We start from the raw sequence: 19,237 nt of genomic DNA on the forward strand, positions 1-19,237 counted from the left end.
TAATGTGTGCTTTATGAAGGCTGTTTAGTCACCCGTCACGTAAAACCTGCCACTCTCCTCTCTCCACAGCTGCACAGGCAGTCTGTCCAGTCAGTTCCGGACTGGATGTGAACGGAGGGACTCCAACATAACAAGCAGCTCGGTTGGAGGGATTCCTGGCAGTGCTGGTACGGGAAGGAGAAAGGAATGGTGGGAAAGTGCTGGAAACAAGCTATACACCATCGCCACGGACAGAACGATCAGCAAGCTGATGATGGAGTATAAACGCAGGAAACAGCAGCAGCAGCAGCCGCAGCAAAGCCACGTCAACCTGTTCATGAAAGAGCAGGGCCGGGCGGCGGCGGCAGGAGGAGGCGGCGGCATCGGGGAGAGAAGGGGCCCAGTAGAGCCGCAGAGGCCCCCGCAGAGGCCCCAGCAGCTGGTGGACCAACAGGGGCCCTCTCTGAGGCACTCGGTTAGTGCGGGGCCGGAGGTGCTAAGGCAGGAGAAAAGGCCGCGGTCAGGGTCCACCATCAGCTCCCACAGCATCTCGCTGAGAGACTCCGAGGCTCAGATACAGGCGAGTGTGTGTGTGTGTGTGTGTGTGCGTGTGTGCGTGTACGCGTGTGCGCGCACACACACATGTATTCATATTTTTGTGGGGACCAAAAATGTGAAGTTTACTATACTTGTGGGGACCAACAGCTCTCATGGGGACCAAAATCCTGGTCCCCACACGTTTGAAGGTCCCCTGTTTAGATCCTCTCGTATAAAGAGTTAGGTAAAAGTGAGGTCTGCATCTGCTTGTGAACTGATGTCTGTGTTCCTCCCTCTGCAGGCGTGGACCAACATGGTCCTGACCCTCCTGAACCAGGTCCTCTTGCTGTCGGACTCCTCGTTCCTTGCGCTCCAGCCGGCGCTCTACCCCTGCCTCAGCCAGCTCTCCTGCCACGTGACCGATGCCCGCGTTCGCCAGGCCCTGCGCGAGTGGCTGGGCCGGGTTGGCAGACTCTATGACATCATTGTGTGATGTCGCAGCGAGAAAATGCGAAAGCAGCGGCCGGAGGCTGCAAAGTGTCGGTCAGTGAGGGACATAAACAGATGAAATCCGAAATGCTGCAGTAGATTTTACGAGCTGATGAATGATCGATGGTCCTCGCCAACATTTTGTTGTCAGGCAGTCATTTAGTGACATCAGTATGAAGGATGTGTTTCCTGATGAAGGATACAGTACAAGAAATTAAAATGTAAAAGGCTTCTCTATATTATTTGAAATGTTTCTTAGTAAATGTGCCATCTGTGCTCTTGTCACTCGGTTGAACTGTTTCCTAAACCCTGAACAGTGCAAAGAAACAAACATGGAGCTCTTAAATGTCATCTAGGAGTTCTCAGTTTGTGAAGACAGACTAGCAGAATCCTAATTTTGATCCAGCGTTGTCATAAAGTCCCAACACACAGAGGCTTTTGATGATAATTTCCTCACCCTCGTGCTTCATTCGTGCCAGTGACTTCCAGGGGTTTTTGACACCCCATGAAGAAGCAGCCATGTTTACATTCTTTGCATTGTTGCATCTTTTCATACACTCGTCTCTATAACCTCCATCATACTCTGTCAACACATAAATGTTGTATAGCTCCGTAGCACCACAGGTGGTCCAAACAACTCTCCCCGGTGCCCGTTTGGATGCTTTAATCCTTTTTATAACCTGCTGCCAATTTACTTCCAGCTCATTTTTCACTCCCTTTTCCACAAACCCACATTCTATCCATATGAGATGAGATGATGAGAGAACTGCCTGCTGGCACTTAGGGAGGGGGCGTCTAGGGAGTCGGAGCTAGAAGACAAATGGTAGCGATGTATTTACTGACGCCTGCGCTGTTGCTGCAGCGACTCTTACAGATGGTCTGGTGATGTCTGGGCACACAAATCCGATCTGATCACTTGCAAATAACAGCGCAGTCCTAAAGGTCCTATTTGAGAAACAAATCTGATTTGCCTGCTGTCTGAATAAAGCCCATGTCTCATCTCTGCCACGAGCTCAGCAGATTTCTGAGAAATCTCCACAGTGATGAGTGCTGAAGACGGGACCATAAACAAGCCAGTGAAATCCTGGAGATCACAAAGGTTCAGCTTAGAACTTTATTTTTATCCTGTTTTCCTTCTCAGAGTTCAGAGCGAGTGCTCATTGATCCTGATCACATGTGGCTCAGAGGTCTTTATGATTCACACCTGTTTAAACCTTCTGACACGAGTATTAATTATTTTGATCAAAGACGGCGTTCGGTGTGTGTGCTTTGATGTTTCATGCCAGCCGCGTGTCCTTTTTCATATCATCTATTTATGCAAATATTTATTTGAAATTTTTACTGTGTTGATAATATTTTTTTTTGCATTATATGTGCTTGGAGCCTGTGCCGTTTATTGGCCGTGACTGAAGGGGAAACCCTGAGTCTGACCCCACTGTCAGTGTTTCACCCCCCCACTCCCACCCCACAGGGGAAACCTGTCTTGATTTAAGTCACTCTGCTGGTTTTCTTAAGCTTTTCCAACACAGTGTTCCTAATAGAGACCAGGGGGTTGGTGACAGAGCTGCTTAATGAGTGCATCCTGTTTAACATCATCAGTAACTCTGTCATTTAATTTTAAGTAACCAAAGAATTCCAATCGCCAAACAGAGGATCCCAATTTTTTTGTATGGCGGCGCCTTCACATGACTTTCAGTCTTCATATTCTGTTTGTCACCATGTAACGTGTCTCAGTGTGGTTATATATGTGCGCCAATAACTTTCAGGTTAAAATGAATGATTTTGTTCTGCATCTAAAACGATACAAGAAAAGTTCAATAATAATCAACACCTGTCCTTTAAGCTCCTTACCGTCCATATTTAAATAACTGTCTTATCATTTTTACCCACTTATCATCAGTCTTTTCAAAGAATAATGCCGCATCTCTCACCTGGAAACCAACAGATGGATTAAAGTTTTGCCATCAGGTGCATTTAGATCACAGAGACAGAAACGTACTCCGAGCACGGAGTCAGCAAACTGAATGAATTGGGATAGTGTGCGTTATCTCACTTTCACTAGTCCTGTTTGCCTCGATGAGCTGTAACTGCTGACCTCCATTCATGTGCATTTCAGGACAGATTATGAGTGAATGAATGAAGAGAGTGCTGAGCTGACGCTAACTTCAGCGGCTTGGCCCGTATCGAGGACAGGCGGGCGGGGTGGGGAGGGCGGCAGCATCTGATGCTCTTAAGAAGATTTACTCTCCTTTTTTCACCCACTTTGTCTACAGTGGAGACTTTTTCGGTCTCATTTGCTCTCTCTTCATCGCCTCATTCTCTCCTTTGTGCCAGCTGTCACATCCTCCCTGGCAGCAATGCTTCGACTGGACGCACAGCTCCAAAAAAGCAAGTAGTCAGTGCCAAGCTGGGTCCTAATTTGATGCTTTAAAGTCATCATCTTTTCCTGCTTTAGAAGCCTGAAAATCTTAAATCAACAACAGAGTTTTAAAGCTCACTGTCTTTATTTAATACAGGCTGGAACCACTGAGCTCTTAAAGGACTGCTGTTTCTGTTGCTTTGCTTTAACATCTGTTTAATATTTATGTCATGTGGCTTCATTAGTTATTGTTGCCACAGATGAGGCGTCCAGGAACCAGCCAACTCTAAAACCAAAGAATTCTTGTTTAAGAACTCATTTTACATTTTATTGAGACGTGAATTTCTTAACTCCAGGGAGAGATAAGGGAACAGCTGCTGGGTGTCGTTGCATACGTTTTGTCCCTCTTATGGGACAGCCTGTTAGGCTAGTGACACTGTAGGAGCCACAACCACACGGGCACGTATGCTCTTAACTTTCTATTCTTACCCCCAGCTATAGGAACTATAACCCGTCATCCCATGTGACGGAGATGTTTGTGCCTGTCAGTCGGGCTCTGCTACAGTGAAATCATCTCTTTAACATAGGCAGGTGAAGCTCAAAGACTATAATTATTGTGGACAACAGCCAATGCTACAACTTGGAGTCCAGACAAACTCTTCCTATTGGAATCCTTTTTACCTTAGACTAAAGTTACACATATACTGTACACCACGACCATCTGGGAGTCCCAAACAGTTGATTCTGTTCATCTGGACATAGTGGTGCTAGTTTCAGTCATTATGCAAATATAAGGCTGGGGAAACCTGCAGTCAGCTGAGACTGAAGAAGTCACCTGGATGATGACGAAACGTTTCTCCCACTAAAAACATCCAGATGAACAGAATCAGCTTTTATGGGATTTACTTACCTGGATGATTGAGCATGCATCAACACAACCCCCTGGGTGCTTCATGGTTGCTTTTTTCCACCCTATCTCACACACACACACACACACACACAAAACCTCTGCAGATGAAAAATGAAGCCAATGCTGCAGTTCTTCTGTTTGAGTGCTTGTAGACTGTGATTAAATGGCCCACTTAACAGCAGATGTTTGTGTATGTTTAAAGCCTGCCACAAAAGACTGTCTTGGTCTCTTGTTTGCCCCCCTGAGAGCTGCTCTGCATGGGATGAAGACTTTTAAACGTTATTTGGGGATAATTATTGGCTCGACTGCTTTGATGCTGGTTTCACTTCCAGTAATTGGGAGTCACTGAGCCAGACCTCTCGCCTGTGCTGTTGGTGCCTTTCAAAGAATTTCCAGTGAAGTTTTCTGACAAAAAAAAGTTGTGATTTAGCTGTGCAGCTTTTAATCTTAAATGTCCTTCTAAGAGTCTCCTCCAGTTTCCAGGTGCACCTTGTTAATCAAGCACACTTGTGCATGCACTTCTGCACTTCTGGCTCCGCCTGCACAGAGACTGCTGCGATGCTTCATTTAAGGCTTCAGAATGTGAGTTTGCACCTTTAAGTGAGGTGGCTAAGTCAATCTTTTCTACGCATATTGTAGATGTGATTGTGTGTTTATGGCCCCTAGTTCAACATGAGAAACAAGAAAACATTAAACAAAATTCAGTTTTATTCTTTATGTCTCTAACCTGAACCCTGAGGTGACATCATAATGCAGAATATCAACAGCATCGGGCGGTTGGAAGGTCGTGCTCTAATTCCCGCTTCCTTCTTGCGGGGCTGCTACGTTGCAGCATTAGCACGTCTCGCCACTCTGTTGTGTCTCAGCTGACTTTGCTGTCCCTCAGCCCCTCCCGGTGTCCCTGACCCGTCCCCATTTGTCCCTGTTGTTCGAGGGCGAGCAGAACTGGACAGATGTTGTGGGCCATCAGTGTGATCAACAATAGTGAAGGGAAAGGATTTAGCGGGTGTTAAAGCTGTGACAGTGTTTCCATCGGCTGATGTGTCAGAGTCATGCAACAACTCTGCACCTCCAGTTTGTGCTGATGGCGCCCGTGCTCCTGTAGGTGTTTACTCTGATTGGTTCTCTGCTTTCAGTTTGCCCACGACATTATTTGTAACGCAGAGTCCACAGATTAATCTTTTGTCTGCGTTTTTGACTTTTACAGCCAACGTACATTTGAAATGTTGTGCTGAGATTAAGAGAGCTTGAACCACAGTCGCTGTGGCTGCTGCACAGTGCAGCTCATCACCAGAACAAACTTTATCTGCACTCTAAGCAGATTTAATGCTCTTGGGTATAACTCGCTGCTGACAAGAAACTGCAAATCCGTCTACGTGTTCCACAAGTCTTTGTTTGAGTCTAAGCTCTTATTGCTTTCTGATTCAAGATACTGACAGCTCCTCCTTCTCTCCATTTACTGGGAATTTCTAATATCGTTTCTACAATTGATTTACAGTAAAATCAACACATGGTGACTTTATTGAGGGATTACTGATGGAAGAGGCAGTGACTTACTGCATTCACTTTCCAGAGATCAGATTGAGCCGCGAAAAAAGAGAAAACATTGTCTGGAGAACTCAGTATACATCTGAGTGATTTGGCTGACAGTTTGATGACCGACTCCCTTGTTGGTCTGAGAAATGTACACATATCTAAGGCTTGAGCTTTCAGGGCATCTGGGTGATTGACTGTCTGAGAGCGTAGGAGTAAAAGCAGCTTTGACTATTCTGTCGTTTTGTCTGACACGGATGGCGAAAGTTTCTACGCGACCCAGACATCTGACACAGTTTCCACAATGAAAGGTCATATGACAGAGGAAGTCATGAGAACATATAGAAACAGAAAAATATAAAAGAATAATCAAATAAAAGGGAAAATTCTCAAAGTTCTTAGAAATGTGCTTTGCAGAAATATTGTGTCTGTAAATGTTTGAATCTGATTAGTTTTTGATTTTTGAAGGACAATCATGGGAAAAGTTTTGGGTTATGTGTTACATTGTCTTTAAAAAAAAGCAAAGTCAGGCTTTATCAGATTTTTGGGGCCAAGATGAAGAAGACAGAAGACAGCATAAATTTGTCTTTAAGTCATGGTCATTAGAGTAGAAATGAGATTTGTTATTTTCATCTGCATTTGTTTTTATTTGGTTTCATAGTTCTGGGACCTCCTCACTCTTCTGTAGGCATAGATTCAGTCAGGAGGAGCTGGGGTAGAGTGGGTTCCAAAGCAGCTTGCAGATATGCAGCAGATGTGGGTGTAGATAACACATTCAACTGACAAATCTGACACAGGGCGTGCCATTTATGCTGTTTGAGGAGTAATCAGGAGATGATCAGAGGAAGAAAAACATCATTACTGCTCACAAAGACGAAGCCACTAATATGGTTTCTGGTGGTTAATTTAACCAGTCATTGGCAGTTGAAGCATGCAGTCTTGCCACCATCATATTTCCTGTGAAAATGTTCAGTTTCTTCTACATTGATGGAAAAGAGGTCAAAGTTAAGCAGATGTTGGCATCAACGAACTTGAAGCTGTTAGAAAAAGTGCATCTACTGTGTAAACTTGTGTTGAACTTATCACTTGAATCTGACGTTAACCAAACACATCAGGTGTTCCAGAGACGAGGTGGTCTACATATATTTTCTTTTTCTCATTGAAGATCAGTTATGGCTACTTGTAAAACACGTGATTGTCTTTAAGCCTATAAATGCTTACAAAGTAAACAATCACCACCAGAGGAAATGGTAAATGGCTTTTGTTTGACTGATGGCACAAATATAAAACACAACCTTCGGTGTCCCTGCAGAGGCTTTGTGATGTGACTTCAGGCTCTCTGCTCGTTCACTCAGGTCGTTTTGTCCGTTTGCTTCCTTCACTGACCTCAAGATGCTCTGCTGCCCGACCTGTGAGCGCCGGCTCTGCTAATGTTGTGACTGTGATTTCTAAAAGTGCATTTTTTTCTGCTTTTGATATTAAAGAACAGCAGCTGTAAGATTTTCTCCTGGTGTTTCTAACCTGCTCTGGCTTCTCTCTTCTGTCCCGAGCTCAGCTGTGTAACTGCTGTAAGTTGTAAAAGGCTTTGTCGGCAGGCTTGTCTGCTCCATGTTGCAAATTAAAAGCAGTTTGCCCCAAATGTTTAGTATTGTGTTTTATATCTGATAATAATCAAATGCACTCCAAAGTTTGGATGTCTTCAATCCAATCTGAAAGTGATGATTTTAACCGTAAAAAAGGATTTTTGTGCAGAATAAACAAAACCAGCTGTAATGTTTTAGTTACGGAGCTTAGGGGGATTTTTTGATTTTGTTATTGCTGAGGGTTTGGCTTTGGTTCCATTTGCACATTGTTGGAGTCTGTGTGCTAAGCCGAGCTGACACACTGCGATTTGCTGAATACATGAAAGTGGTATTAGAGCTGTCCTTGCCAAAAGATCAAAACGGTTGGAGATAAATTATAGAACATTGCTCACAAAGTAGTGAAACCTGTTTATATATACACACACTGTATGTTTAAGCTACAGGGAGTGCAGAATTATTAGGCAAGTTGTATTTTTGAGGAATAATTTTATTATTGAACAACAACCATGTTCTCAATGAACCCAAAAAACTCATTAATATCAAAGCTGAATGTTTTTGGAAGTAGTTTTTAGTTTGTTTTTAGTTTGAGCTATTTTAGGGGGATATCTGTGTGTGCAGGTGACTATTACTGTGCATAATTATTAGGCAACTTAACAAAAAACAAATATATACCCATTTCAATGATTTATTTTTACCAGTGAAACCAATATAACATCTCCACATTCACAAATCTACATTTCTGACATTCAAAAACAAAACAAAAACAAATCAGCGACCAATATAGCCACCTTTCTTTGCAAGGACACTCAAAAGCCTGCCATCCATGGATTCTGTCAGTGTTTTGATCTGTTCACCATCAACATTGCGTGCAGCAGCAACCACAGCCTCCCAGACACTGTTCAGAGAGGTGTACTGTTTTCCCTCCTTGTAAATCTCACATTTGATGATGGACCACAGGTTCTCAATGGGGTTCAGATCAGGTGAACAAGGAGGCCATGTCATTAGTTTTTCTTCTTTTATACCCTTTCTTGCCAGCCACGCTGTGGAGTACTTGGACGCGTGTGATGGAGCATTGTCCTGCATGAAAATCATGTTTTTCTTGAAGGATGCAGACTTCTTCCTGTACCACTGCTTGAAGAAGGTGTCTTCCAGAAACTGGCAGTAGGACTGGGAGTTGAGCTTGACTCCATCCTCAACCCGAAAAGGCCCCACAAGCTCATCTTTGATGATACCAGCCCAAACCAGTACTCCACCTCCACCTTGCTGGCGTCTGAGTGGGACTGGAGCTCTCTGCCCTTTACCAATCCAGCCACGGGCCCATCCATCTGGCCCATCAAGACTCACTCTCATTTCATCAGTCCATAAAACCTTAGAAAAATCAGTCTTGAGATATTTCTTGGCCCAGTCTTGACGTTTCAGCTTGTGTGTCTTGTTCAGTGGTGGTCGTCTTTCAGCCTTTCTTACCTTGGCCATGTCTCTGAGTATTGCACACCTTGTGCTTTTGGGCACTCCAGTGATGTTGCAGCTCTGAAATATGGCCAAACTGGTGGCAAGTGGCATCTTGGCAGCTGCACGCTTGACTTTTCTCAGTTCATGGGCAGTTATTTTGCGCCTTGGTTTTTCCACACGCTTCTTGCGACCCTGTTGACTATTTTGAATGAAACGCTTGATTGTTCGATGATCACGCTTCAGAAGCTTTGCAATTTTAAGACTGCTGCATCCCTCTGCAAGATATCTCACTATTTTTGACTTTTCTGAGCCTGTCAAGTCCTTCTTTTGACCCATTTTGCCAAAGGAAAGGAAGTTGCCTAATAATTATGCACACCTGATACAGGGTGTTGATATCATTAGACCACACCCCTTCTCATTACAGAGATGCACATCACCTAATATGCTTAATTGGTAGTAGGCTTTCGAGCCTATACAGCTTGGAGTAAGACAACATGCATGAAGAGGATGATGTGGACAAAATACTCATTTGCCTAATAATTCTGCACTCCCTGTATATGCCAAAAGTATTCACTCATCTGCCTTCAAACACATATATAAACTTGACTGACATCAAGCAGTCTGCATGCAGAGGTGTTTGATTTTATACACCTCTGCTCATGGAAGTGATTGCAACACCTGAATTCAATGATTTGAATGGGCGAGTCAAGACTTTTGCCAATATAGTGTATTTGTGAGGATTATAAATGAGTAATATTAATTGGAACTAATATTGGCTGGCCATATGAAAACATTTTTCTTTTGCCTGAGACGGTCATACTATAACCAGGTGCTTTGCCTTCTTGCTATAGTTGTTGTGGTTGTGACTTCAATTCTCCTAAACTTTTGTTTTGCTGAAAATGAAATATGAATTCATTCATTTTGCATGTGAAGTGTATTTTCTGCCTGGTATTTAGAAGAAAACAGATGATACCCCATCATTAAAAGACAGTTTCCAAAGTTACAGAGTCACATAAATTTGTCCAAAAGTTAATTTCATTCAATTCATTTTATATCGCACCAAATCTCTACATTTGCTTCAAGGTGCTTTATTTTGTAAGGTAGAGACTGTATGGGTCCCCTTTTAGACCCATTTACTTTTAATATAACACAGCCACATACACAACTGTGTTGTGTGAGGAAGGTGTGCCCCCCCCCCAAAAAAATGTGTAGTCCTACCAATGGACAGAAACATAAATAACAGCATTTTATACCACAATAAATTGTTTAATGTCTCAATTTAAAACATTAACTATTCTTCTTGCTTCTCCTCCAGCTTGCTTTACCTCTTTTTCTTCTTTTCTAAGAGTTTCAGTTCTAAAATAATCCTGCAGTTTTAAGAAAACCTGCACAAAAGTTGTATCAAAATGTGCAACTTGGCTGAGAATGGCGTGCTATGGCTATTGGCAGCAGCCCTGCGACAGACTGGCGACCTGTCCAGGGTGTACCCTGTCTCTTGTCCTGTGCTAGCGGGGATAGGCTCCAGCCCCCCCGTGACCCTGACGGGGATAAGCAAAGAGGATGGATGGACTATTGGCAGCGATTTATTGTACAGTTTTTACCAAACCTGTGATATACTTTCCTCTTCCACACTTTTTAAATGACTTGTAAATTGTCTCAAAGTGCGTAAAACCTTTAGCTCTCAGACTTACTTCATCCTAGAAATGTTGAGAAAAGTTTCATCAGATCACAAAGACTTTTCACTTTTGGTCTTCTTGATATTCACAGAAAAACTGAGTTCCCCGAGCACGCTGAGTGACGGAGAGATGTCATCCACTGGAGATAAAGCTTCCTCATTGTCTCACTCTTTACACCGATCATTTGAATGTATCCACTACACACACAGTGCGCCACAGTATGTCAGATTTTCTTTGTCATCTCTTATCTGGACTTTTCAAACAATCAACACAGTCATTACTGTTGAACAGCAACAATCTTACTACATGTAAAAATCATTCAAAGTGTAGCTGACTGATTTTAGCCTCTGATGGCTCCTCGTTGCTCTCACTGACTGAAATTTCTTTGTCAGTGTGTCAGTGAGTGTTAAATATTCAAATAATATGCATATGTTTGCTTGTGAGTTAAAAAACAGAGTGCTTACGGTCTACTGTTCCCTAACTCATCAACTTTACTTATTTACTTAATTATGTTTGGAACCATAAATGCAGTTTGTCCTATTAGTTTATACATCTCATGCTTCAACACAGATTTGTAGCAACGTCTCCTAATGCATATTTTTGGAGGCACGCGATCTCGCTGCCCCCAATAAAAACACACCCACACACCATAGTTTTTAAAAAAGAAAAATCCTGGAAACACCCTCGGCTGTGACCCACTGGGACCAGTGATGTGTCTCTTCTCTGCTGGACTGTCTGCTGCCCTCATTTCTCTGCTGTCCCTCCCTCCTCCCCCTCCCAGATATATTTTAAGGCTGATCACTTCAGCGGTGCAGTCGGTGCTAACCCTCTGAGCCGTCAGCAGTCTCGTCGCCTCGTCTCTTTCACCCACTCCTGTCAGTGCTCTCGGCCCCTGCGGCCCCTGGCTCTGGCTGGCCTTCGGATCCTGAACCTTTCCACCATGCGGTCTCTGCTGGAGAGCAGCTGGAGGAAGTTTGGACCCGCTGGCCGGGACTCTCTGGACTGGTCATCCGGACCCTCGGCTTTGCCTTCCACTGACAGACAGGCACCGGTGAGTTTGTGCAGACATCGATTTTATTTTTATTATTAAACATGCTGTCAGTGTTTTTTGTTTTTTTTAATCAGTTCATAATTTAATCTGAAAATATGTCATTTTTTTAAATTAAATGCAGTTGCAGTTTTTGTGAAACACAAATGTGAGCGTCCACGTTATAAAATAAAATAAAATATTAATAATTGTCAAATTTTGATGGATAGATGTTACAAAGCTTGCACAACAAAAACGTGTCACTTCAAAGATTCTCTGCAGAGTTTTACTTCTAGCTTTTGGAAATGTTACTTATATGAAGCTATGAAGATACGATTCTTGGCATTTGATGAGAAAATAATATTTTGCGTTGATACTTGAATCCAGTTTTATTTCATTAGTTTTATCTGAACTTAGTGTGTTTTTAAATCACACTGCCTAAAATCCAGACTGGAAAAAATGCAAATATGTAGAACTGGAAGACATCCTTTAAATACTTCTTTCAGTTACTTTCCATTTTTGGTATTTTAACATTTATTTAACGACACAAGTCATTCTTTACAACTGCTTTCTGGTAAAAGACAACGTCTCCCATCTCGTGTTTACTCTGCATTCTTAGCTTTGTCAAGTGCTCCAAATAAAAATAACACCAGGAGCCTGTGTGCTCAGCCTCACAGTGGCGATGCTACACATTCACATGTGCAAAGAGGAAATCAGCAGAAGTTTGGCACGGACAGCTCCCTCTGCTGGACAGAGTTTTATGTTAAACACAAAACACTGGGTGGTATCAGTGCAGTCAGCACTTACTCATGTCCAACAACAAAAGTGTATCACTTAACTTTAAAGCAAAACTATATAATCAAATGACTGTTTATGCTGATCCTTTGAACTCTTTCGGAAAACCTCAACAGCAATAACAACAACAACTATTATTATTATTATTATTATTATTATTATTATTATTATTATTATTATACAACTCATGAAAAGCTCTTCTAGTCTAAGGTTCTAAGAATAAATGTATACTGCTCAAAATGAGCCAACTAGCTTCCTAAAGCTTATTTATGGGTGTAAATCTGTGACTTCTACACTTTATATTCCTTAACTATAAAAAAAACTAATGTAAGAAAACCCTAAATATGCAGACTCTGTATCACTGAGCTTTGATCCACCCATCTTGTGTCTGACTCACAGAACCAGAGTTTTGGTGAGGCCATCTTCAGCGGTGGATCAGTCACCTACATCGTCATAGCAAGCATCTCCTTCCTCATCCTCTTCATTAGCGTCCTCGGCTTTGTGGTCTGCCGCCGAAGGAGGGGCTTCAGCTTCGACGGAAAGCTGGGATTGGCTAATGTGATCGCCTTGGAGGACCTGCAGGACCCAGAGAGGAACTGCGAGCTGCTGTCCTCCCTCCGCTGCAACAGAGGTCCACTTCCCAGCTCCAGCTCCGAGCAGGACGTGACAGACGGCGTATTCCTCATGGTCTATCTGCCCTCTCCGTATGAACAGACCCTCACCAGGATTGCCAGAGCTGCTAGCACAAGCAGCTCAAAAGATGCAGAGCTCCTCCCTCCAAGTCCAGGGCCAGAGGCACGCTGTGGAGATGAAGAAGAAGGGATGATGATGGTGATGAACGACAGGAGGGCAATCATAGAAGAAGTCAAAGACTGAATCAAAGCTGAAATTAAAAGAAGAGACCTAAGATGTGAATGAAAACACTTCCAGTTGAGGACATAGGAATCAAACATATTACTTACCAAGACTACATCCCAAATCACTCTATTAAGTATATTAAAAATAAAATAATTCTACAAAAACAAAGGGGTGAAGAAGAGCTTCTGGGCCCTGTGCTGCTGCATCAAGATCTTCTAAACTGGTTTTTATACTGAATAATGTGACTGGGATCCAGGAAACAGGCGTCTCCAGACTTCCTTTGGATGACATCCTCAGTGATTTTTACCTTAATGGACAAATGTGCTAAATATTTATAACTCTTACACAGAATGGCTATTTTTTTTCTTTGTTAACAAAGTCCTCTATGCCAGCAGTCCCCAACCCCCGGGCCTCGGACCGGTCCGTGAGTCGTTTGGTACCGGGCCGCGAGAGTTGAGGCTCAGGTGTGAAATGTATTGTTTTCAGGGTTTTTATCGGTTTTCAGCGTTATTTTGTTATCGTTTTTATCGTTAACTCGGTTTTCCTGGGTCTTTTCTCATGTGTTATGAATAAATCTTCTTTTTCGGTACCAGTACTAGTTTTATTTTGTTGTATTTATCCGCGACACCTTAAAGGCCGGTCTGTGAAAATATTGTCGGGCATAAACCGGTCTTTAAGACGCAAAAAAGGTTGGGGACCGCTGATCTACGCCATAAGCACCAAGCACAGTTTCAAAAAAGCCACACAGACTTGTATACAATAATATTCTTACCATTTACATCATTCCTCATAAGTTAGTGTGATAATTTCTCCTGTTTGTACTTAACATTGTAAAAGTGTTCACGTGGATAACAAACATGCTATTTTCATTATTGTGCGTTTTCCCTGTGACACAGCTGTAGGAGCCGTTAGACGTCCCCAGAGTGAGCAGTAGTGGTAACAGGACAGTTTTATAATGCTGACATTTGTATTTATTTTTACTGTGTAATAATCACAAACAATAAAGTGAAGCGATCCCTGTGTCCCACTGTTTATTACTGTATCCTCCTCACATACAGGAATTTGTACAGATAGCAGACACACAGTTAGGTCCATAAATATTCTGAAGTTTATTTTTCTAATTTTGGTTCTGTATGTTACCACAATGAATTTTAAATGAAACAACTCAGATGCAGTTGAAGTGCAGACTTCCAGGTTTAATTCAGTGGGCTGAACAAAAAGACTGCATTAAAAAAATATTGAGGAACTAGAAGATTTTAACACATTCCCTTCATTTCAGCGGCTCAAAAGTAACTGGACAAATTAAATAACTGAAAGTAAAAAAAAAAAAAAAAAAAAAAATTTTTCCAGAACTGTTCTGTCTTATTTAGATTTTTTTTTTAGTAAAGTCCAATCTAGCCTTTCTATTGTTGAGGCTTATGAGTGGCTTGGACTTTGCAGTGAATCCTCTGTATTTACTTTGATGTAGTCTTCTCTTTATGGTAGACTTGGATATTTATATGGACTTTTATTTTGCTGAGTTCACAGTGCTGTCTTTCTTTCTCAGGATGTACAAAAGTGTAGATTTTGCTACTCCTAATATTGTAGCCATTTCTCAGAGGTGATAATTTTTTTCTGTTTTTGCAGCTTGAGGACAGCTTGTTTCAACCGCATGTTGTCTGTTCACAGCAAAATCTTCCAAAGACAAGCACCACACCTCAAATCAACTCCAGGCCTTTTATCTGCTTAACTGAAAATGACATAATGAAGGAATTGATCACACCTGATCATGAAATAGCCTTTGAGTGAATGGTCCAATTACTTTTGGTCCATTTAAAAAGAGGACGGCACATTTTAAGAAGCTGAAACTCCTAAACTATTCATCCAGTTTGAGTGTGGACACCCTCAAATGAAAGCTGAAAGTCAACACAATATTTTCATGTCCATTATATAAAAAACAAAACTTGTGTCACTGTGCAAGTATATATGGATCTAACTGTCTTTGGTCCTAAGTTATGGGACTAAAAAGTGCCTGACATGGCCCAAATCAAGAACTGGGCTTGACATAGGTCAGAATAAGGCTACGTTCACTCTGCAGGTCTTAATGCTCAATTCCAATTTTTGATCAAATCCAATTTTTTTGTCTGCTTGTTCACACTACAAATAAAATGCGACAGCAAACGCGCTCTAGTGTGAACGCTCAAAGCGGCCCGCATGCGCAAAAGAAGACGTGAGAACAATATTGTTTGACTGATGGTCCTTAATATAAAGACTTCGGACTTTACGTTTCCCAATTTTTGCTTTAAGTTGCTTTGTTCTTTACATAATAATGTAAATGGTAAATGGCCTGTATTTATATAGCGCTTTTCTAGTCCCTAAGGACCCCAAAGTGCTTTACATATCCAGTCATTCACCCATTCACACACTGGTGACGGCAAATAACCTAATAATGATCCTTATTGCTGTTTTAGAGGAGCGGTGCTTCAAAGGATAGTTGCAGATTTCTGTCAGAATCAGCAGATTATACAGTACAAATAAAATGTTCACGTTGTCTTCCCAACAGTTTCACTAACATCTACACTGGATGGCCAGGAAGCGTTCGCGATGTCTTCTCCGGCGCTGATAATTGGCGTCTGTCTTGTGTCAGTGACGTAAAAGACGGATTTAATGCGACATGACCGTTCAAACAGCAGTCGCTTTCTAAAACATCGGATATGTATCGGATTCAGTACCACATACGAAAGTGACCCAGATCGGATTTGAAAATATCGGATTTGTGCCGTTCACACTGTCATACCATGATCGGATATGGGTCGCATGGGGTCAAAAAAATCGGATTTGATGCGTTTTCGCCTGCAGTGTGAACGTAGCCTAGTGTTGTGTGGAATAGATGTGGCCCAAAGTCAAATCATGACTCACCTTGAGTCAGTGCGGTGGGTGTGGCCACTTTTGGAGAAACATCTACTAATTAGATCCTGATCATTACTCAGGAGCTTTTTGAAGCATATACCGTGTCAACCTGTTTACCATATGTCTGATAATGTTAGTTATACTGATTTAATTTGGCACTCTTCATCTCCTGACTTAAAATAAGAAGTAGACACACTGTTTTGCCTAAAATATTGACTCGCCCATCCGAATCATTGAGTTCAGGTGTTCCAATCACTTGCATGTCCACAGGTGTATAAAATCAAGCACCTAGCCATTCAGATTGCTTCTACAAACATTTGTGAAAGAATGGGTCGCTCTCAGCAGCGCACCATGAACGTGGGAGGCCGTGTGAAATCACAGAGTGGGGCCAGCAGATGCTGAGCCACAGTTTGCTAACTTTCACCTCCAAACTTCATGTTGCCATCACATTAGCTCAAGAACAGTATAGAGATCATCATAGAATGGGCTTCATGGCAGAGCATGGATCCCATATCTGATTTTGAAAATGAGTTCTTAAGCTTTAGATTTCCAGTTTATCAAATCCCACTGAGCAGTCCTTCCCTTTAAATCTAACCTCTCTTCTTCCTCTGTCTTTCTTGGCTTTCTCCATCTATGAGTGAAGTAAGCTCTTACTTTTCTCTCCCTGTGAAATAAGCAGCTGGACTTTGAGCTGCAACACACTGAGACAAACTGCACACAAACAGTTTGTGTGTTTGCTGATGTTTGTTGAGCTGATTCAAACGCTGCATTTGAAATGACCTGACAAAATGTTTTTACCTTTATGCTGCTCCTCTTCTGTAGAGCTAGCTAGATGCTGAGAGACCACAACCACAACCACAGCTTATGAACAACAAAAACAACGGTCCTCCTTAACTGACTATAGAGTTGTGAATTATCCATAAATTAAATAGTTTCAGCTCTTTGTATGCCATAAAATGGACTGATATACTGATAGATTGCCTTTTATGTGTTACAGTTTAAGCTCAAATCAGTACAGATACGTGAAAATTCTACTAAAATACATCAACAAAGTATTTGTGCTTTGTTAGTTCCCACCTTTACAAATGCACTTCTGGAAGAATAAACACACTCCTAAACCTTGTGGAGAGTCTTTTATCCAAGCAACAGGGGGCCGACATCATAACAAACACTATGGATTAAAAATGAGACGTCACTCAAGTTCATATGCATGTGAAGGCAGACAAGCTAATATTTTTGGAAATATACTGAGAGAAGATTAAGTGCTGCTCAGATGAACTGATAACCAACAGCAGGTCAACAACAACTCCATTTTAATCAGCCAACGAAAAAGATTAGCCACATTTGGAAATGACTCATTTCATGCTGTTAGTGCTTCTGTTTCCTGCACTGGCTGCTTTGTTGCCAAAAAGAAAAGCACCTACACACAAATACAGGAAAAACTAGTAATTTGTTTTTGTCATGCAGCAGAAAGTGCTCAAAAAAAGTGTTTCATTTGCAGTCAAAAAAAAGATGCTAAATGAAACATCAGAGTTGTGGTTAGTGTCCCCCAAGCTGAAACACATGACCTCATTAACTGACACAGGCTAACCCTATGACTGCTACTCTGGCTAATGTAGCTGTCTGGTGGCACAGATGTGGCTCGCTTTGACCACAGTTTGAATGATTTAAATAGAGGAGGCAACAAAGGCAGCTGGGGAGTGGAAGGAAATCAAAATCACAAAAAGTGAAAAGCAGAATTTTAATTTCTCATATTTATGTTAGTGAAGGTTGCCTCCATTCACCAATCAGAGACAGCGCAGCGTTGTGGATACACATCAGCTGAATCTGTTTAGGACTAATTACACACCTCGATCCTTCCACAAAACATAAATGGAGCCCTCATGCCAGCTATAACCTTACGCCAGAATATCACAATATTAGATAAGTAGTAAATGTCTATCATGTATTACTGTAAATGCAGTGCACCCAGTGACAATACACATACCATACCAGCTTTATTTGTAAAGTACTTTAACATAAAAGTAGGGTTCAAAAAGTGCTGTACATATACAAATAGCATAATCAATGTAAAATAAAACAAAACAAAACATTTTAAAATAAATTGAGTCAACACTTAAAGAGTGCCAAAGGCTTCAGCAAATGAATATGTTTTAAACTCAGAAAGAGAAGAGGCCTGACTAACACAAAACTATTATTCCCACCATGATATTTCATACCAGTTTATGGTGCATCTTTGTGTATAAAAAGACGAAACAATAATTCATCTTATATTGGACACAGTAGCGTTTTTTTTTTTTGTTTTTTTTTTGTTTTTTTTGTAAGATGAGATGTGACCTCACTGAATAATGCATACATTAGAAAATGGCCATAACCTGCCAAAGGGTGTACGGTCTGTTTCTTACCAGATTTAGAAATGACTAATATTTCCAGTTTACACTGACTTCCTTCCACTGAAGCACTTACTAACCACACTCTGTGTGCATTTGCACAGAGGGGAGACTAAAGAAAACCACAATTTCTCTTCTTCAGACTTAACCTCCTGAGACCTGAACTCTTCCACAGCATGCATTTTTAATTTCTCTTTGATATTTGGGCATATTGGGGACCCGATGAATGTAAAAACAAAGAATTACCAGATTCTTTTTTTCCCTGATTTTTGTTTCTAAGAAAATTGAGATAGAACAGTATAATGTCCTCGTAAGTGGATATCAGGCCCCTGTAGAGCAAAATGTAGTATTTTGGTCTAAATAACCCAAAATGTGATGTCCACATATGTGGACGCCAGGTCCTAGGAAGTTAATGAAGAAAATACAGAATCACCTCAAAGTACTTTATATTGGAGTTGAAAGTGTGTGAAGAGCAAATACCCAGTGCATCATGGCATCTCCCATGTGCATGTCGGAGGTATGACAGGAGATCTTTCTGTGGTTTTCTGTGAAACATAAAAAACTTTGACAGGAAATAGTCAAACAGAAAAAGGCAAAGCCCTTGGCATGTGGTAGCATCATTTTATGAAGAACGGTTTAAGACAAACCATTCAGTTCAGCGGCTTTTTCTTTTTCTCTTTTGAAGAAGCAAAGATCTGCTATTCCACACTGAAGGTTGTTTGCTGAAGAAAAGTGTGGACTTTACCTCTGCATTACCTTCACC

The 19,237-nt window shown here is 41.6% G+C and overlaps 1 protein-coding gene across 4 annotated transcripts in view; it reads left to right on the forward strand.

Moving 5' to 3' along the window:
- Positions 1–7,446, forward strand: part of arfgef3 (ARFGEF family member 3) — a 57,964-nt gene extending 50,518 nt beyond the window's left edge. For all 4 annotated transcript variants that reach the window (XM_025897397.1, XM_025897396.1, XM_019349356.2 and 1 more), the window contains 2 exons: positions 70–559; positions 818–7,446. In XM_025897397.1, coding sequence (XP_025753182.1) covers positions 70–559; positions 818–1,009 — 682 coding nt within the window. In that variant the 3' untranslated portion in view covers positions 1,010–7,446. The remainder of the gene's footprint in view (positions 1–69; positions 560–817) is intronic.
- The last annotated feature ends 11,791 nt before the right edge of the window (positions 7,447–19,237 follow it).

Source organism: Oreochromis niloticus, linkage group LG13, assembly GCF_001858045.2.
Source record: "Oreochromis niloticus isolate F11D_XX linkage group LG13, O_niloticus_UMD_NMBU, whole genome shotgun sequence".
In the NCBI taxonomy this organism is placed as follows: Eukaryota; Metazoa; Chordata; class Actinopteri; order Cichliformes; family Cichlidae; genus Oreochromis; species Oreochromis niloticus.